Source organism: Catharus ustulatus, chromosome 16 (assembly GCF_009819885.2).
Source record: "Catharus ustulatus isolate bCatUst1 chromosome 16, bCatUst1.pri.v2, whole genome shotgun sequence".
Taxonomy (NCBI): domain Eukaryota; kingdom Metazoa; phylum Chordata; class Aves; order Passeriformes; family Turdidae; genus Catharus; species Catharus ustulatus.
In genome coordinates, this window is record NC_046236.1 from 3,849,903 (window position 1) to 3,869,593 (window position 19,691).

The following is a 19,691-nucleotide window of genomic DNA, read 5'->3' on the forward strand; positions in this document are numbered from 1 at the left end:
ATTTAAATTTCCTTAAAACAGCATTTCCCTCTTCTACCTGTGCTGCTGAGTTTTTAATACATCTATTTAAATGCAAATTTTGACTTTTGGTCTGTAATCACAAAAATGTTTGACACATAAAATTTTATCAGCAATGTAATTTTATAGAGAAGCAGTAATGGAGTGGTAGCCACAAATGGCAGGGTGCTGCATTGCTCCCATGTTTCAGTGTGGGGAGTGCCTGCTGCAGTGCCAGCTGCTTGTCTCAGTGCTCAGCTTACTGAGACTCGTGTGGTGCTCTAGAGAACTTTCAAACTCCACCTGGAGTGTTGGCTTGTGGACCAAATCTCCCTGAGGACCATCATTTCCCTGTGTGCCCTGAGTTGCTGGCTGGCAGTCCTCACAGCTGTACCTTCAAGAAGGGAAGGCTTTCTGCCAGCCCAGCATGATTCTCCTCTCTCAGCAGGTTTATTGCCATGGACTTGCCTGGGTGGGGATGTTTTACCAGCATGGTGCCAAAGCCAGTGCAGGTTACTCTCTGCTTGCTGCTGCTGTGTGGTTTGTATTTCATCTTTCCCCACTCCCACCAGACAGTCTGGCCCTGGCCCTGTCCCTGTCCGGGCTGTTGGTGGCCACCAGCCCTGCTGTCCCTGCAGGGCCACAGCTGGCAGGCTGAGGGAGCTCCAGCTGCAGCACACGGCTGTTTGTCACAGCCCTCCTCCTGTCTGTCTGTCTGTCTGTCTGTCTGTCTGTGTGTGATGGGTCAGCAGCAGCCAGGGCTGCACTGAGCAGTCACAGCAGCCCCAGGCCACCCTTGGCTCAGGGTTTGGCACAGCTGGGCTGGCACTGCAGCAATGGTGCTGCTGTGCTTGGACAAGGCACAGGTTCTGCCCTGAATCACAATGTCCTGAGCTGGCAGGGACCCACAGGTCACCCACTGCCCCCCTGGCCCTGCACAGACACCCCAACAACCCCACCCTGTGCCTGAGCATTGTCCAAACACTCCTGGAGCTCTGGCAGCAATGGGGCCGTGCCCATTCCCTGGGGAGCCTGGGCAGTGCCCAGCACCCTCTGGGGGAAGAACATTTCCCAAAATCCAACCTGACCCTGCCCTGGCACAGCTCCAGCTGTTCCCTGGTCCTGTTCCTGTCCCAGGGAGCAGAGATTGGAGCTGCTCCTCACTGACCACAGTGAGGATGGTGAGGATCACTGAGGTCCCTGCTCAGCCTCCTCCAGGCTGAACAGACCAAGTGCCCCCAGCTGCTGCTCCTGACATCCCTTCCCCATCCCGTGGCCCCTTCTGGATGCTCTCTAATGGCTTCGTGTGTTTTCTGTGCTGGTGCCCCAAACCACACCCAGAACTCGAGCTGGGGCAGTGTCAGGATTTTTCTTATTTTCCACTTTGTATTGGCTGCTCAGTCACAGGGCAGAGCAGAACATGGTGCCAGGCATGAGAGGAGTGTTAATCCCAGTCTTGACTTCTGAGGGATCAATCATATCTGAACATAAATTCATTTTAAAGAAACACTGTACCCATTCAGCGAGCCAAGTCTGTGCCTCCCTGTGATAGCAAGCTTATATTTACTTAAATCTAGTATTAAATGGATGTAGGTGGTTGCTTTCATTTTACTTATTGTTTAAAATTGTTCTTATATTATGGCAAAGATCAATATGAAATGTCAGATATTTTATTGTACTTACAGTTACAGAAGATAATGCACCTTAGGTTCTGCACATTCTGCATTTCATGTTCCCTAGATGCCCTGACATTAATTACATACTTCAGATTGCAAATGGCAGAGGATCTGAAGGGCACTGTGCTACATTTTCATTCTCATCATCTCTATTTTTTGAATTTAGACAGATCACAAAGTATTATTGAAGACTTGAGCAGTATTGAAGCCATTTTTAAAATAGCAGTAACATATCAAGTGTATCAGATAGTCCAGTTCCTCACTGTTTGTCAAAGGGCAAGAAATTTGAAGAGGAGGAAAATCTTGAATCAAAACCTGTTTGACTGCATCAATAGTCTGGAGAAATGATTTCTTGCACCCTCAGTGGGTTCATTGCTGGTTCCTTGCTCACTGGAATGTCCTGGGGTCTGTTTCATTGGCACCCATCTCTCCTGACTGGGCTTGCTTTGCTCTGCTGAGATCTGTTTATTCACTGCTACTAAGGTTGGAGTGGGCTGGATCATTAACTGGCTGTTCAAGGTTAACCAACTTCTTGTGCTGAAATGGCTTTTCTTGAAACACCTTTTAAGGTTTTGAAAATACTTGGCATTGTCTTACCTAAAAACCTGAGATGTGAGTGCAGCCATCATCATATTTTTAGTGAGATTAAGATTTTGTTCTCTTCCTCCCTCTGAGTTGCAAAAATCTCTCACATTAGTTTTAGTCCATTTCTGCTTTATTCATGTGCAGGAACAGCAAATGTCCTGAGCATATCTGTGAAGTGCTTTACTTTCCAAGTGCTTGTGTGATTTGCTGGACACCAATGTTTAAACATTTGTATTTTGAAAAAAATAAGTATTTGTATATGCTGAAATACCACAATAGAGGTTTTCACTCCTCGTTCTGGTCAACCTTTTTTTCTCTTAAGCACTAAGCAAATTTCAGTGTAGTCATGCAATTTTTATAATAACTTTGACACTGAAAATCAGTTGTAGGATTGATCAAGATACCTGCTCAATGACACATCTGCACAGACCAAACTTCCCATAGAAGGTTGAGATCTGTGTCAGCCAGTTTCTCTTTATTAGTGCTGGCCCTTTTTAGGGGCCATGTTATGACTTTAGTTTTTGGTTATTGTCTTCACCAGTGTGGATCTTGAGAGTTTGTGTCCTCAAGTCATCAAAGCACAGGGATACTGGTCTGCCAGTTTGGAGCAGCACCTGGAGCATCCCCTGCACCTCCTGAGGTCCAGGAGGATTTTCAGATCATGCATTGTCCCTGTGAGCCACTCCAGGACACCAGCTTTAATAAAATTAACCTTCTTGACCCTCCTTGTCATGTTTTGCCTTTCAAATTACCTGATTTTTTGGCTTAATATGTAGCAAACACTTAATTAGTCATTTTGGTCATGGTCTATTTGTAGAAGGGATGGAACTGGGGGAAAGGGGCTCACTGTAGCTAAAGCCAAACCAGGGGTATAGCCCAGATGAAATTCAGGAAAAGAGAAATCCTAGGGGAAGAGAGAATTATTTTTATTAGCAGTTTATCCCCTTATGGTGACCTAATCCCTGTGCTGCTCCTGGGGAAGGGGAAGCCTGTTATGCCCAGCACTGAAGGCAGCTCTCTGTGCTCATCTTAGGCTGCAGAGGAAGCAGGGCAAAAATGGAATGTGAAAAGGGAGCTTGCAAGTGACAGCTTCAGGCTGTAATACAGTGTTTCAGACCCATTTAAAGGTATTTAATATATATTTGCTGTCATTAATTTTAAAAAAAATTGTCAATGTTTTATTTGGGAAAAGTACAGGCAAATAGATGGTTAATGGTGAAACTTCTACCATGTGCTGTATGAGAGGAGGTAGCACATATTAAATGTTAGGTTCTGGATGCAGATTCCTGGGCTCAATTCTATGCCAAGCTGTTCAAGCTGGATTGTTTGCAGGCAGGCACATGTAAACAAACCTCTCACTGCTGGATCCAGTGCTCAGGTGGAATTCCTTAGGATGGAATTAGCAGCTGGCCAGAGGGATGGGGCAGTGCCAGCGAGCTCTTCATGTCTTCACAGGGCTCAGAGCTCCTCCTGATGGGTGTCAGGAAGTTTGTGAGCTCCACAATGTCACAGCCTGTGACTGAGCACTGGAGTTTGGGATTTGTGTAGATCAAGGCACTCACATTAAATATTGGTGCCATCAGTTCCTGCAGGGAAGAGGCTTCTGCAGTGTTGGAATCCTCAACTGCAAATAAAGGAGCAAGAGGATAAAAGGAATAGAAATAGGTATATTTCTTCCTCTTTGAAAGCCCTCACAAAGCATTGCTGGATTCATGACCTGTTGGCAAAGGTGAGTTATTTTATAATTATTGCACCTGTGCACCTCTCATTTGGATTTGGTAGAAGTTCACTAGGTAGAAGTAAAGTTGTGCTGGCTAGGCAAGCCAAAATCCAAAATACCAGCAGGTCTGAATGCAAAACCAAAATTCTTAAAGAGAAAAATCTAAGAAAGAAAGCATCTACTTGTATTTTAGTGTTAGGACTATTATAGCTGTAAATCTGAATTCACTGCAATAACTCATCTCTCTAAGGTGCTGATTTTATAAAAGTGATCCAAGGAAAAAAAACCCACCCAAAAGTGAATTCAAATCTAAATCTTAAGATATCACACAAGTGTTTGCTATTTATACTGTCCATCTGTCTATGGTGCCTGACAGATAATCAATATACTCTTACTAAAAAAAAAAAAAATCCTGTTGCTCTGGAGAAACACAGCACTGAGCCCAGCTAGAAGTTCCTGTAACACCCTGGCAGCTCTCTGTGCATAGCTGCATTTGTAGAGTGGTCTGAGAAATAAGGGCAGATGGATATCTTCTAATAACTGAATAGCCAAATAGTGGGATTGAAAGCAAGAAAAAAAAAAACATCTGTGCCCTAAACTCTGTGTTCTTGGGCAAGGCTGTTTGGGCTGCAAGGAGTGGGCAGTGCTGCCTGCTCTCAGTTGCACTAACACTGATTTATTTGTGTTTTTGTGTGGGGGAAATGTTTGCATTTTGCTGCTGAGGTTTGGAAGAAATTCAGGTTTTCTTGCTTGGTGCTCAGCAAGCTGTTGTGTGGAGCTCAATTATTATGGTTCCAGTTTTTCCCTCCTCGTGGGCCTTTCTGTTGAAATTTGGGGCTTTTCAGGGGGCTGGTTGCAGTGGGAGGTTGGTGCTGTCTTTTGGTGGAAAGAATGCCTAAACTCCAGCTTCTGCAGATGACTCATGGATCACAGCTAATCAGAGTCACAGTGGTTCTTCATACATCTGATTATCTATGTTTGTAGCAGGCTTATTTTCATTAGGGAAGCAAACTCTAAAGCTATAATAATTCAGTAAATTATAATGTGCAGTTGTATAGATGTGAGCTGAATTTTTTTCTTGGTATCAAAGAGAAATGGTCACTGCAATGAAACAAATTCTGCTTGTATTTGTGCAAGTCTGTGAAAAGCTAAATATGTAAAATGAAACGTTTTTTCTTATTTACCTTTCAGGTTTTGCAGAATGTTGTTTTTTGTCTGTTTTTCAGCTCATGATAAACTTCTGTGGTAGAATCTTCCAGCTGAATCTCTGAAAGGTTTTTGCAGGTCTTTGAAGTGCAAGCCTTTATCTAGTTTGGGATGTGTGGCTCTTCGTAGCAAGTTAATATAATCTTACCTCCTGAACCATTATGGGGTAAAATGTCAAATAAATGCATTATTATTGCATTAAATCTGAGGAAAAAAATGGCCAGTTTGGAAATAAAATTTTTGTTATTGAGTGACTTTTCAGGGTTTTGGGGGTTTAGCCAAAACAAAACTGAAATGGTTATAATGCAAAATCCTGCAGCACACAAGTTCTATTTAGTACTATTTAGTTCTTAGTGAGGCATTTTTAATCTTTTCAGAGGTGAGTTTGAGAGTTAATCGTTGATTTCGTTGGTTTTATTAGTACACCAATATGATGAATTTCTGACCTGCTGGAAGAACTATGAGCAAATTCAGCTCTGGATTTTCAGGAGTGCCACATCTGTGTAGTGGATCTGCTGTGGCATTGTGGGGTCCTGAGCTGAGAGCAGCCCCCCTCAGGACCCTGCTGTTGTCTGTGACAGCACTGACTGCATCATCAGCTGCTTTAAACAGGCTAATAGTGAATAAAACTGCTGGGGTACATTAAACAGGGTGTAAAAGCAGAGGGAAGGAGATGCCTTTGACTGTGGCGTGGAATAAGTCCTGTTGACTTTGATTGTTTAGGTGGAATTGATACCTATTAATCATGCAGCCAGCAGAAACCCACAGGGCACCCAGAAGTCCCCTGGGGGTAGCTGGGTTTGCAGAGGGAGGCACTTTTGTCATGGCTGTGCCAGGTGGCTCTGGTGGCTCTGGTGTGCAGCCCCTGCCTGTCCCACACCCCTGGCAGGCTGCAGGGGCACACCATGGGCAGCAGCCTCTGCTTTTATTCTTACTGTGTTGGCACACAGAAAATGCACAAAATACCTCATGCAAAACAAAACAAAACAAAAAAACCCCAAAAAACCACGTGCCTAGAATATTTAGTAATTCATTTTGGAATTAGAAATTTGCTGGTCATCGTCCTGCCCTGGGACAGATTTCAGAGTAGTGATTGAAGCCAGAACAGAAGAGATGTTGTCTTTTAAAGTCATTCTGTCAAATTATTTTAATTAGTTTAAAGGGCACTTAATACCATTTCAGAAAATACTGTTTGTGCCTTTTCCCACTGCTCCCAGATTTTGAGAAGTTATTGCTTATGTCTCAAGGAAGGAGCTCCCAGTGCTGTGGGAGAGCAAGCAGCTCCCTGCACAAATGTACAGCGCCAGTTCTGCATGAGAAACAGCGCTGAACTTCGTAGGAAGAGTATTTTGAGCAGGTCCAGTTGATAAGCACTCCAGAATCAATATTTCATGTTATTCCACTATACAAATATAACACTGATAGCGGCAGCACTACAAGAGGCTGGAAACAAGTCAATGTCACAGGCAGTTGGCATTCAGGCTGCATGTCCAGAGGCAGCTCCTGCAGCTCCTGCTGTGCCGTGCCCAGGCACCGTGTGATGGACTGGCACCACCAGCCATGCTCACAGCACCTCTGGGTAAGTCTTCCTAACCTTCTGCCCCTTTACTGCAGCCACACTGGGAAATTTCTGTAGAAAGGCTGATGCTGAATTTTTTATTTTATTTTTTTTTCCTTAAACCGAATCACTGTGTTGAAAGAATTGATTTTAATGCCCTGAAATCAAAATTTTGTTACTGATCTTGAAATAGACAAATATTTTGCTCAGGGGATTAACTCTGGTTTTGAATCAGATAATTCTCTCACAATAAAGACTCTGGAAATTCTCTGTAAGGAAGATCAGAGCTCTTTGGCATTTATATTTTTTAGTTAGAGGATGGTAGCAATGGGAAGACAGAATAATGAATTGCCAGGGAGGCAGGGAAGTTAGAGGAATATAACTGGTGCTTATGCCCATTATTGTTGCAGGTTTTTGACATTTAAAGTGGTTTGCAACCCTTCTCTTATCAGAGCTAATGCCAGACAATCAGTCACCCTGGCACAGCAGTTCTGTGCCTCACTGTTAGTAATGCTGCTGATAATTGATGTGCAGCAGCAGAATTTATAAATGAAATTAGCTCCCCAAAGTTTAAGTATGACTGTGATTGAAGCAGTAATGATAGAGTTCATGCAAGTACGTTTGCCATTTATCTGAATGTATCATTACTGACAGTGCTTTTTCGTTAACATTTTGTTATCCTTATTCATGTCATTGTTATAATGTCCTCTCAGATACCTGCAAATTAAACTGACTTGTACTCAATGCTGATTCTTCCTGCCCACCCCTGCACCTCCTTCTCTGGAATTAAATTGTGCAACATTTGATTTTTAAGATCTCTGGGAGCATCTCCAGCATAGCCAGAGGAAAGTGCTGTTCAAATAATTGGGGAACAGCTTTGGCTTTCTTGTCAGTGAAGGCTTTTCCATGCTTTATTTGTCAGGAAGACACAATATTAGCATTTTAATTCAGAATTCAAAAAGTTGGTTTTAGCTACAAATAAAAGTGAATAGAAACAGAATTTTTAGCAACCCAGCAATGTTTCAGACTTTGGTCTCAAAATCAAGAGAGCCCCACATCACCATGGATTTGATAATATCTTTAGTAATCCTGGAGGGTCTTTTTTAAAAATCCTTATGAAAAATTACTGAAGGAGACACAGTTTTGGTGAAGATTCTATGGTAATCTGAAAAAGTGATTAAACGTAAGTGGAGCCAAATAGATTCTGACTTTTTTAAAATAATGTTTAAATCATCTGTTTTCTGAATCTTCAAAACCAGAACTTGAGTATCTCATTTTGTGAGTATTTTCTCTTTTTCCAGTTACTTCTGCATGTTTTAAAGGACTGTAGAACAGAAGGTTTTTGGTATTCGTGAATATCAAGGAATTTTTTAGAGAAAGTTTCATCATCTCCATTCTGTATTGCAAAACCCCAGAAATTCTTTGCAAAGAACCAAGGTTAGAATAGTTCAAATTACCTTGATTTACTTTAAGGATAGATAAGTATAAATGATTTGTTCTTTTTTGTGTGGTTGTGCTTATTTGTTATTGTTTACTTTTGTTTTACTAGACCAATTTCTCTAATAAACTAGGTTAAGGTCTGAAAAGGAAAAGGTTATATTTTTGTTTCCCATCACTGAAGTAATTTTTCTGAAATTTCAGTAAAGATGGAGGAAAACCCAGCAATTTAAATCAGACAATATGTATAAATTCATAGGAATGCTTGTTTTTATAAATCCATCCAACCCTCAGCACTGACTTAATTTTAGTTCTCAGAACTGTTTTGCTTTAATCCCTTTCCAGCCATGAATTAAACTGAAGAAAATCTTTACAGTGCATCTACTGCATAGCAAGGGAATGGTCCACACTTCCTGCCTGGCTGGTAACTTCTGTGATTTTACCTCATGAGGAGGTGGAAATGACTGAACACAAATGTGATTTCAGAAGGTTATGCCTGGTTTCTGTGGTGCTCATTTCAGTCTCTGCAGCAAAAAAAAAAACTGGAGGGCTTCCAGTTGATTCTCTTTTTTAGTGCAAGAGCTGTCATCTTTGAGCATGTTCAGCAAATTCAGTATCATGAGGAGACAACAGGATCAAACAGGATCTCTCTTGCTCAAGCCATTGTAGAATATCCTGTATACACATGAGTGGTTCTGCCTCTTTTGGCCATGTTTGAATATTGGGACCCAAAGGAAGTAAAGAAGCTGTAGCCTCTCAGATTTTAAATCTTTACCTGTTTAGTATATGGGGGGATTTTTACCCAGGTTTCTTGTAGGAAGACAGCAGCATTTGATTTCCTGGACACCTTTATGTGAAGTGCTCCTTTTAACAGCACATGATTTGTGACATCAGGTTTTGGTTGCTTCAGTGGATGCAGTTTATTCTTCTAGTGGTTTATATTTAATTAGTAATGTACTAATTGATACACCAGACAAGTTCAGTGAAGTCAAGGACACAACCTCCCCAAGGTTTTGCCAGCCATCTAATTTATATGAATTTCTTCCAAGTCATGACAGTGATGCTTTAATCCATTAAAACCCACATGGAAATTCAGGGACAGAACACATTTCTGAGTTTCTGAGCGGTGAAGTGTAAAACTTTCAAATGCCAGTGTTTCATTATGAGACAGCCCAGTGCCTGTGCCATGGTGTGGGGATGGGGAGGGTGGCAGCAGCTCAGTGCTCTCCTTGTTGGTGCCAGAATGCTGAGGAGGGGCTCAGCTCCCCTGCCCAGGGCTCTCTGCTGTGCTGAGGTGTGGGGACATAGCCTCTGTTGGGAGTGCTTGAAAGGATGGATCAGTGACTGGTTTTAGCTGCTCAGTTCTTGGTGGGGATTAGGCATTCTTCATTTCCATGTCTATATTTCCATCTCTAGAGACACTCCATTTCAAGTGAGGGGAGTAGGAGTTGGAGGCTGACTTGGAGTACAGAGATCAAAGTCAGGTGGGGATTGTTGAAGAGCTGTCCCTGAGCTCCCCCATGACATGGCTGAGGTCTCTACAGAGTGTAACCACAACCTCACAGTCTCAGATGTCTTTCTGCCACCTTCTCAGGAGGCCAAAGTCCTGTCCTGCACCTCTTGGGCAGGATCTGTGACCCCTCTTGACACAAACCTGGGAGCTGGGGAGTTAAGGTGAAGGACACACTGAAGGAATGTTTAGGAACAGAGTTAAAGTCCATCTCTGCCACAGCTGGCTGCCAAGGGAGATGCTGAAAAGAAGGGACACTTCTGCTGAAATGTCAGCAAACCTGGGGTTTAGCTTTGTGGTTTGTTTTAAGGACAGTCTTTATTAACTCAGTCCATAAACTAGTTACCAAAATGGTAACAGCAGTAGTTGTCTCTGCTTCTAGCAGGAAGGACTTTTCATAAAAGTTAATCTTCCCTGAGCAAACAAATTTTAATCTGTGGGTTCCATCATCTTCTGCTTTTTAATAGTAATGCTCTTTTAATATCACTTCTTTTCTAACAAGATCATACCCTGCTCCCTTAGGCCATGTTAAAAAGGTCAGTCACTGAGTGGTATTTTAATTTAAATAAAGAGTGAGAGACAGAGTGTTTTTGCTAGAATACTAAAAGATCACCTATTTAAATCTTCCTTTTAATGTCTGTTTAACTATCTTTCTTTGAGGCTTTTTCTGTGACCTTCAACATAATTTAAACTTAATTTTTAATTCATTATTCATGCCATTAAATACTGAAACCCATTTCTTGCTGCAGTTTATTTCTCTATTAAATGCATGTGTTATGTTGGTTTTGTTTGGTTCTGTAATGAATTCTGATGTACTGGCATTTTTAAGCAGAGTAGAGAAGAATGCTTATTTTGAGAGGTAAAAATCCTCAATGTGTAAGTGTTGTATTACATCAACAACATTATTTAAGGTAGAATAAGGGGGTGAGGGAAAGACAGCTTGCACTTGGGGCCTGTTACCTCTATAAATTCTGTGTAAATGCCACTGTCCTGTGCTGCCCTGCGTGGGCTGGGCATGGGCTGCTCCGAGTGCTCCCAATTTCTGAAGTGTTCAGCTTCACACAGCAAGAACTGTGGCAGCTCCACTGACACCTGCTCTACATCATTGTTTTGGCTTTTCCATTTTTTTCTCACTTGGTAATTGAGTTTCATGGCTTGGTGCAGGAGATGGAATGAACTGCAGATAGTTATGTTATTATAGATTAGCCATAGTGATACTGGGGTTTGTAGAGACCTGATATGCTGCAGGAAAGCACCCAGAACTAATATCACTGAATAAAGGAAATAAATTAAGCCCTTAAAATGATGTATTTTCATTGCCAGGGAGCAGTTTTTTCCACCCCTCCTAAAGCTGATGGGCTGGTATCTCATTTGCTGTACCCAAGTAAGAGCTGCACCCTTGCACAGCAGTGTGAGGAAGATACATAGATCCTCGTCACTGCAAAACACATGCACAGTTATTTTTTGTTGTCTGTCAGTATTCAGGTACTTTAATAATATGAAATACTTCTGTATCTTTCTTCACTTGATTCAATGGCCTTCAGGATGGCACATTCACAAGCAGTTGGGCAAATAAGGAAAAAATCCAGTGTTCTGTTCTTTTGCTTCCCAGATTGTTCATCTGACAGTCATAAGCAGTACAAGTGAATTGGAGAAACTTTTGAAGAGGGTACAATGCACTGTTGAGGAAAAAGAGGTGCCAAAGAAACAAGGTTGAATTGTAAGAGTGAAGTGGCAGAGCTATAATATTTTACAGTGTTCCTTTTGGGAGTTTTTAAAGCAGTGGAGGCAAAGCATTTCCCAAAAGCAGAAAGTTTCCCTAAATTTGGGACACTTCTGTAGGTGGCAGGAGCAGGGATGGCACATGACCCTGGGGAATTGTCAGCACTGTCACAGTGACCTGCAAACCTCGGGGTACCCCTGCAGCTCCCTGAGCCATGGGTGACATGTCCCTGTGCCCCTGGATTCCCTCCCTGAGCCATGGGTGACATGTCCCTGTGCCCCTGGATTCCCGCCCTGAGCCAAGGGTGTCACTGTGCCTCTGGATTCCCTCCCTGAGCCATGGTGACACTGTGGCTCTGTGTCTGGCTCTGTGGGGCCCCACCAGCCATGCTGAGTCAGCAGTGTGTGGCATCCCTGCCTTCTTTCTCTCCCCACTGTGCAGCAATCCAAGGAAATGCAATATATGCCCTGTGATATATATGCAATATTACATGATTTATACATAATATAAATGCAATATATGCCCTGTGATATATATGCAATATACATGATATAAATGCAATATCTGACCAGTGATATATATGCAATATACATGATTTATATATCACGTAAATGCAATATCTGACCAGGACAGCTTCCAGTGAAGGGTGAGCCACAGCCCTCCCTGTGGTATTTGATAAGAGAATTTCAGCTCACCACTGATGATATTTTTCTGTGCCCAAGCACCACTCCCAGCCAGCCCAGTGGGCATGATCAGCTGTCCCAGTAATCCTGGGAAGCCAGCACTCCCAGGGAGCCCTTCAGCTGGTGTCCCCTCTGCTGAACAAACACCATCCCCAGGCTGCCAGGGTGAATTAATGGGCTCCACAGCTGTCTTCATTTAATGGAATCCATATATTCTGTCACCCCGGAGGGCCTCCCTGGGAAATAACCTCCCCTTTCCTTGCTCTTTGGGAAGAGTTATTGTATGGGAGCTAAACTGCGATTAGGGGCTTTTATCCACAATATATCTATAGATATCTTCATTTTTTCCTATTTTTTTAATCCTCTCCTTCCTTTCCCACCTCCCTTTTCCTTGAAGGGAGGAGACAAATTGTGGCAAGTTTAAATTTCTGTATTGAGTGTTGAAACACTGCATTAGGGCAGAATTTGAACAGCACTAGTGGAATACCAGCTTTCTTCGGTACCATCCCAAATTCTGTTTTGAAAAATACAATAACAGAAAAAATAATCTTTTAATTCTATCTTCTAACAGATGGAATGTGTGTCCTGGACCATATGGCTGCTGATTTGGGCTGTTTGGGATATCCTGTTGCTTTTCCCATATATGTTGCTGCTTTGGAGCTTGTTGGTGTGATGTTGAAGCACATACATTTCAATTTTTCACAGGTTCTTAATTAAAAACAATTTAACTGTGAAATACAGCTAGATCTAGGGCTGCCTGAGTTTTGTGTCAAGTTTTATATTAAATATATGCAGAGAAGCACTTAATTTGGTGTGTAGACAGAAGATAAAAAAGAGCCTTATTCTTATGTATATTTTGAGTTTTATTCTTATGTATATTTTGAGTTTTAGTGTCATCAGTGTAAAAATATTTCTGTTAATTTTGCTGAATGATACCGTACATGTGCTTTTCTCAGTTTACACAAAAATAGTATTTGTGGAAAGCTTAAGATAAAAATTATCTTTCAGTTTGTCAGAGAAATGAGCCTCTGTTTCCATTCCAAGAAACCAAGATGGATAATCTGGAGTTGAGAAGGGGCCCATATTAAATTAATTCTTCACAAAATCTTTACGTATTGATGAGCTGAGTTCTTACTAAAAAATGTGATTATGTTAAGATAGAATTGTTGTCTCTCTAAGATTCAGGAGTTTGTGTGATAAATGACCTCTCTTGGGATTCTCAGCAGAGAATTTCAGAGTGGGAGTGATTTTACACCCCATTGGTGGTGCTCTGATTTGTGTTATTGTCCTTGACAGGCGAGCTTTGCTGGGGCACAGCCTGGACCTTTATGTACAGCAGTTCCTTTATGTACAGCAGTTCTCTGTCACCTGGTTGGGACCTGCAGCAGGACAAGGCTTCACTCTGCTCCCCAGCCTTGCTGCACATGGTGCTAGAGAACAGATTCTGGTGATTTTTCCCTTCAGAGCTATGCTGTATCACATTCAGCTGAAGCAGAGCTCTGTGCTGAGCTCAGCCCCAGCAGAGCCCAGCCAGCCCAGGGTGTGCAGGGGGAACTCTGTGAGTGATTATTCCATCTCTTTATCCATCTCCTGGAGGAACAACCCACACTGGGGTCCATTCTGAGCCCACACTGATGAGTTCAAAATACCTCCTCTCCATGGTATTAAATATGTACCTTTTTTCTTGCTTAATTAATAGAGCCTCTCTACTGTGGCTTTTCCTCCAATTGAGTCTTTTCTCATCCTTGTGTGAGGTCTTGCTTTGGTGATACACTCAAACCAATCAGAGGTGCAGAATTTTTCTGAATAATAAAATTCCTGTTTTAGTCTAGATTTATTTTAATTTTTATCATAGTAATGCTGTTTGAAAACAACAGTCTTTTGAGTGACTTCTGTCAAATTTAAAATTAGTAATTTAAACTAAAGCAAAACACCTTTAAAAAAGATAAATCCACTTACAATCCATTTAGAAGTGTGTGGTACGCTGCACATTTCAGCATCTGTCCAACATGAACAATTTTTTTCCAGCATGAGCCTGTCTTTAACTGAGATGGAAAGTCAGTATCATTCTTTTGGTCTCTAAATGCTTTATTAAAAGTATATATTTCATGTGAGCCTTTGCACCTACAGAAACTTTCCTTCCCTAGATGAATTGAAATGGTCCACACATGGATATAGAAGCTATTATTTTCCCAGCAGGATGTTAAACTGCTCATCAACTCTTGCAGAGCCAAAACACTTATGAAAACCTTGCAGGTGAAGGAGCTGCAGTTCTAATAACCATGGGTCAGCACTTCAGCCAGGAAATCCTTCCCCCCTTCAAAGAAGTTTTGCTCCCAAGACCTGAACGCTTTATGCTGCAGAGAACTGTTTTACTGGGGGCTGGGAATCATCAAAAAAGGCTCAGCATTTTTGATGAGACAGACACAGATTGTGCCTGCATCACAAACCTGCAGTCCAGGTAGGATCTGGCTGCTGCTGCTGCTTTCCAGCCTTATTTTGCAGGGTGTTGCCAGTTAAGCCATTTTGGATAGCACCCCTACATCCTCCCACTCTGACTGAAACCCCATTAGTTGATTTGAGAGGCAGAAAGAGGAAATCTGGTCTATCAATATTAAAATACATTTCTCAGTGTCGAGGAGGATTTGGTAAACTGGTTTAACCCACTTGTGCCAGGAGTTATCCACAAACCTGATAATTCATAGTTCTTCTTTCTATTTTTATGTGGTTTTTTGTGGTTTGTTTGTTTTTCCTCAACTGTATAAACATGTAACAATGTCTATTATAAAAACTACAGTGATGGTGATTTTAAACCATTGATAGGATTGAAGAAAATGAAAAGAGGATTACAGTAACCCTAAAGAAATAGCACTGAGTATTTGGACAGGGACTTCTCATGGGGACATGTATTGATAGCACAAAGGGGACTGGTCCTGAGCTGAAGGAAGTTTAGATTGGAAACTGGGCAGGAATTGTTCCCTGGCACAGGGTGCCCAGAGAAGCTGTGGCTGCCCCTGGATCCCTGGCAGTGTCCAAGGCCAGGCTGGACCTACCTGGGCTGGTGGAAGGTGTCCCTGCCCATGGCAGGGGGTGGAACTGGGTGAATTTAAGGTCTCTTTTGACCCCAGCCATGCTATGTTTCTATGAATTATTGCATTTAGCACTTACATAATGTGTGTTATACCGGAGTTCAGCCCCTGTTGAGTTGAGCTGTGGAAATCCCCGTTAGCCTCTGCACTCATGAAGCCCCTTGGCTGTGGTTTGTGTTCATCCCTTTTTGCTGACTTGCATTTTCTCCACCTTGCTATTTGTTCCTCTTTGTTTGCAGTAATGGTTGTCAAGTGATTTGCCCTCTTCCCAGCTGACTGTGCTGCTTACACCTCCCATGGACAGTGAATGCTTTCCTAGCACTTCTCTTTGCATTCTGCAGTAGCTGTCAGCTTTCTAATTACATTTTTATTCATGGGGGTGCCAACATAGATGAGAAATGTCTATAAACCCCCTCTTCTCCAGATTATAAAGCAGTAACTCGTGCTCTTTAGGACAAGATTTCTCTTACATGTGGTTTATTTCAGACTTAAATCCTTTCAATGTTTTTTTTCAGTGTCTGAATCTATCCACTTCTGAACATATTTGACTAGATATGCCAAGTTCTGTGTTTTTCTGAGAATACAAGATGCCCTATGCTATTAATCTTTTTACAGCAATGATTGACTCAAATGCTTTGTGGGAAAAGGAAGAAAAACATATTTAGCAAAGATCTGTGGTAGAGTTAATTTGTCTCCCTGTGGCTCTGAGATGTGCAATTCAGATTTCTGCATGCTGTGGGCACCCTTGTCAATGTATTGATGAAGGCCTGTGGGAACACAGCAGTTTTAAACAATATTTTAAAGCAGAAATTCCAGAGTACTTCATATGGATGATATTCTTTTTGTTCTCAGCAACTGCAAAATACAGCAAAGCTGAAGAATATTTTATTTACGTTTTTAAACAATAGATGAATTTTCAGGAATGCTCATTAAAATGGGCAATAGTAAATGATGAAAGGTTTTCTGTAATGGGAAGTAAAAATGTCATGACATCACCAGAATATATTGGAGACCAGGAAGCAGAGCAGCTCTTGCCCAGAATGCTGATGAGCTGTGCTGCTCAGGCTTTCTCCTGCAGGAAGGAAGGATGTATTTTCTCTTTCTGTTGTATGTTGTTATATATTTATACACAAAAGTGTATAATGCAAAAGAAGTTATTTCATCAGTAATGTCCAAGAGCTGCACACCAGGCTGGGAGCAGCTGAAATTTGTTCATTAAAAGTTCATGGTCTGTTGACCTTTTCTCGTTCAAGCCTTGTATTGAGTCCATTCCTTATCTCTGCTGTGCATGGCAGATTGTTTAGCATATTTCTTGTGTAGAGAGTGACTTTGAGTGCCACAAGGACCTCACTTGGCACTTGCAGCATAAGCAGAATGCGTTTGAAAATGTTGCTGTGCTCTCTAGTGGATAATTTAGTTATAAGTGTCTAAGAAATTAGTATCAACAACAGTTACCAATTTATATTTCACTTAACTGAAAGACCTGCAGGAAGACCTTCAGCAGAAGGGCTTTGCTCAAGTGGAGGGCTGTGCCTGCAGGGAACTCACAGGTTTTACTGCACACATTTCATTTCTGATGCATTTAGGGAGAGCCCACATTCTGTAGAAGCTTTTTTCCAAGACTATTTCCAGCAGTGGAGGCAGCAAGAGGACCTTACTTGACAGCCTGTCTCAGATCATGAGAGATGAGCTTACCCCACATCTTGTAATTGCCAGCAGCCCTTGGCTGGCCCCTCAGGCCCCCAGCTATTGGTGTTGGAGAGAGATTTTACCCATCCCTGACACCCTACCCATCCCTGATCTGGGATTCCTGACCTGTGATGGTGCTTCTGGTGCTATGTCTCTTTTCTGGATTAGTCACTGAGCTTATATTTGTTCTTATTTCCATTCTATTTTCTTTAGCCCATTCAAATCTTTGTACTCCAGTCTGTGTTCTTCAGTCTTCAGGCAATTATTTTCCAGTCCTATTCTTTCCATCCCAACAGGCATCTCTGGTGCTATCCTGCAGAGTTCTCAGATAGTTCAGTGGTGATTTACACTGTGACTTAGCCTGTCATTCCAGTTGTCCTCTCCTTTCCTTGGCCTGTCAGTCATTCTGCATTGAAGACCTGCCATTTCTGCTTATCTGAATCATTTCCAGCTGCATTAAATTTATTGAGCTTATTATTACTTGAAGATTTATATACTAGAATTGGCAGAAATAAAAATGTCTTTCCTGGGAAGACTTGATTTCCAGTGTTCTACATGGTAGATTGGCTTCTTTGATACAGGCCCAGAGCTGTGTGTAAAGATGTCTGCAATGGTGAATCATTGTTCTAATGACCAAATTATTGGAGCAGCAGATTTGAATCAAATTACATCCTGTCCTATTTCACAAGGAAAATAATTTGGCTTGATTCTTCATTGAACTTCTGTTGTCAAGTTCAGCACTGAAAAGCTGTGTGAACTTTTCCTCATGTTCCAATGGACGTTTTCACAGAATTCCTAAAATCTGCTGGCAGATCTGCTGTCTGCATTTCTGCCTCTGTGTGCAGGTCCATGGGGAGTTGTTACTGAGTTGTGCCCAGGCAAGTGATTTCATATCTCCTTGGATATGGTAAAAATGATCCCATTTTGTGTAATCTTATTGGTCTTGATCAGTGTATGGTATAAACTCATCCAGAGAATTAAATCTTGCTATATTCTTATCATCTTTCCAAGTCTGGATTTGGAGCAGATTTAGACTCTTTTCAGTCTTGATGGAAAGATGCTTCCCCTCATCCACATGCCAGCCTCTCACTGTTCCAGGTGGTTCAGTTGTGACTGCTCAGGTACCTTTTTTCAGTCATCTGTTTGTAAATATGCAAACAAATTGAATAGGAAGTAGGAACGAGAATCTAGGAATGAATTTTCCCTTTGGTGTTGTTTTTCTTCTCCTTGCTTTTGGCATTTAGATAAGATTTAATTTAGTTTCAGGTTTCATGCCAGATTTCAAGGTAATGATGAGTTTTAATTTTACATTTGTTGTTTCATGCTCTCATAATAACAGAATGAATTCTACAATTTCAATAAATGCTGCATAAATCCACAGGTTAGAAAACATGGTTTATTTGCTTGGGGTGATGTGTAGTGATAAAAATTTAAACAAATATGGAATATTATGTTCTCTTGAAATATTGTGAAGTTTTAAGGATGTGGCTGGAGCAGCCATTTAAAAATCTTAGCAGGACTATGTTGGGAATTCTGCAGAGTTGGTGTGACACCTGGAAGGCATTTGTGACATGAGGAGCAGCTGAAGTCACTGTGTGAAGTTGGCATGAAATAATAAAACTGCCAGAGCAGAGGTGATGTGATGGTCACTCACTTCTCTGGGTGTGGGAGTTAATAAAAATAGGAGAATCTTTTAGTGGTGTTCCAAAAATCATCCTGCTCTGACTTTGAGTTTAATTACTGAATCAACCTAAACCCCACAGTTCTTAGAATAATACAAAAAACACTTTATGTATGAGAATTCACAGGAATGCAGGAAAATTTCTTTTCTGTTGTAAATTAAGCCTTACCCTTCTCATTGTATTAAGAGGTGATGGCACTTTATTGTCAAAGCCCTGGCAGCCAGAGCCCTCCAGCCTATTGTAAAGAACTGATCTAAACAACTTCTCCACAAAATATTCCTGACCATTGTACCTGGCGTTGTAATTCAAAAACCATCTCTGGTGCTTTTCTGTTTTCCAAATAATCATGGTCAGCTTGTACTTGCTTGTCTGTTAAGGTTATTAAACACATATATATATACATACATATGTGTAATGTTTATTCAGTGCAGCAAATGTTCAGGTGAGCATCACTGGGGCTTGGGGGTAATTTGGGTCACTTGTTTTTCTTGGGTTCTCTCTCTCATTGGTGGAATAATGATGAACTGTATTTCTTTTAAAAGTCTCACCAAATGTATTAGTTTGAGAACATTTCTATGATTTTTATACATAGAAATACAAAAATACAGATATATCACAAATATATATATGTAAAAGGATAACCTCCTAAATATTTTTGATCTTTCTTTTGAACTTTCCACTAGAATGAGATATGACATACTGAAGCTTTGAGTAATATTATATTGCAATGCAGTAAAAAGTTGACTTGCAGTTTTATTATTACTGTAATTTTAATGCAGAATTTTATATCCACAAACTATTTTTTTTCAGTTGAAGTCAATGTGGAATATGTTGCTCTGACTTATGTCCTGAATTTTTGCTGTTTTCCTTATGTGGAGTTCAGAGTGTGAATGCCATTTTGTTTCAGGTAAAGCTAACACTTAATAGTGTCTTACAGCCTTTTAGTTTATCTCCTGAGTGGGGACACTGAGGGTTTTCCTGAAGAGAAGAGAGGGCAGCAAAGGCCATGAAATTCTATGAACCTCAGAACACACTAGGAGTGGTGACATTTGGGAGGAACAGGAGGGGAAATCCACTGACACTAGAATGGAAGAGGAGTACTGTGCTTTCCAAAAGACGCCTGATCTCTCTGGAAA

General features: G+C 41.4%; 1 protein-coding gene across 20 annotated transcripts in view; it reads left to right on the forward strand.

Annotated features, from left to right (window-relative positions):
- RBFOX1 (RNA binding fox-1 homolog 1) overlaps positions 1–19,691 on the forward strand; it is a 1,131,477-nt gene that overhangs the window by 501,708 nt on the left and 610,078 nt on the right. For 2 of the 20 annotated variants that reach the window (XM_033073825.1, XM_033073828.1), the window contains exon 1: positions 6,730–6,763. The exons of 17 other annotated variants lie outside the window; for them this stretch is intronic. In XM_033073825.1, the coding sequence (XP_032929716.1) occupies positions 6,745–6,763 (19 nt within the window). In that variant the 5' untranslated portion in view covers positions 6,730–6,744. Of the gene's footprint in view, positions 1–6,709; positions 6,764–19,691 lie in introns of those variants that run through there. One more of the 20 variants, XM_033073822.1, reaches the window with a different exon arrangement.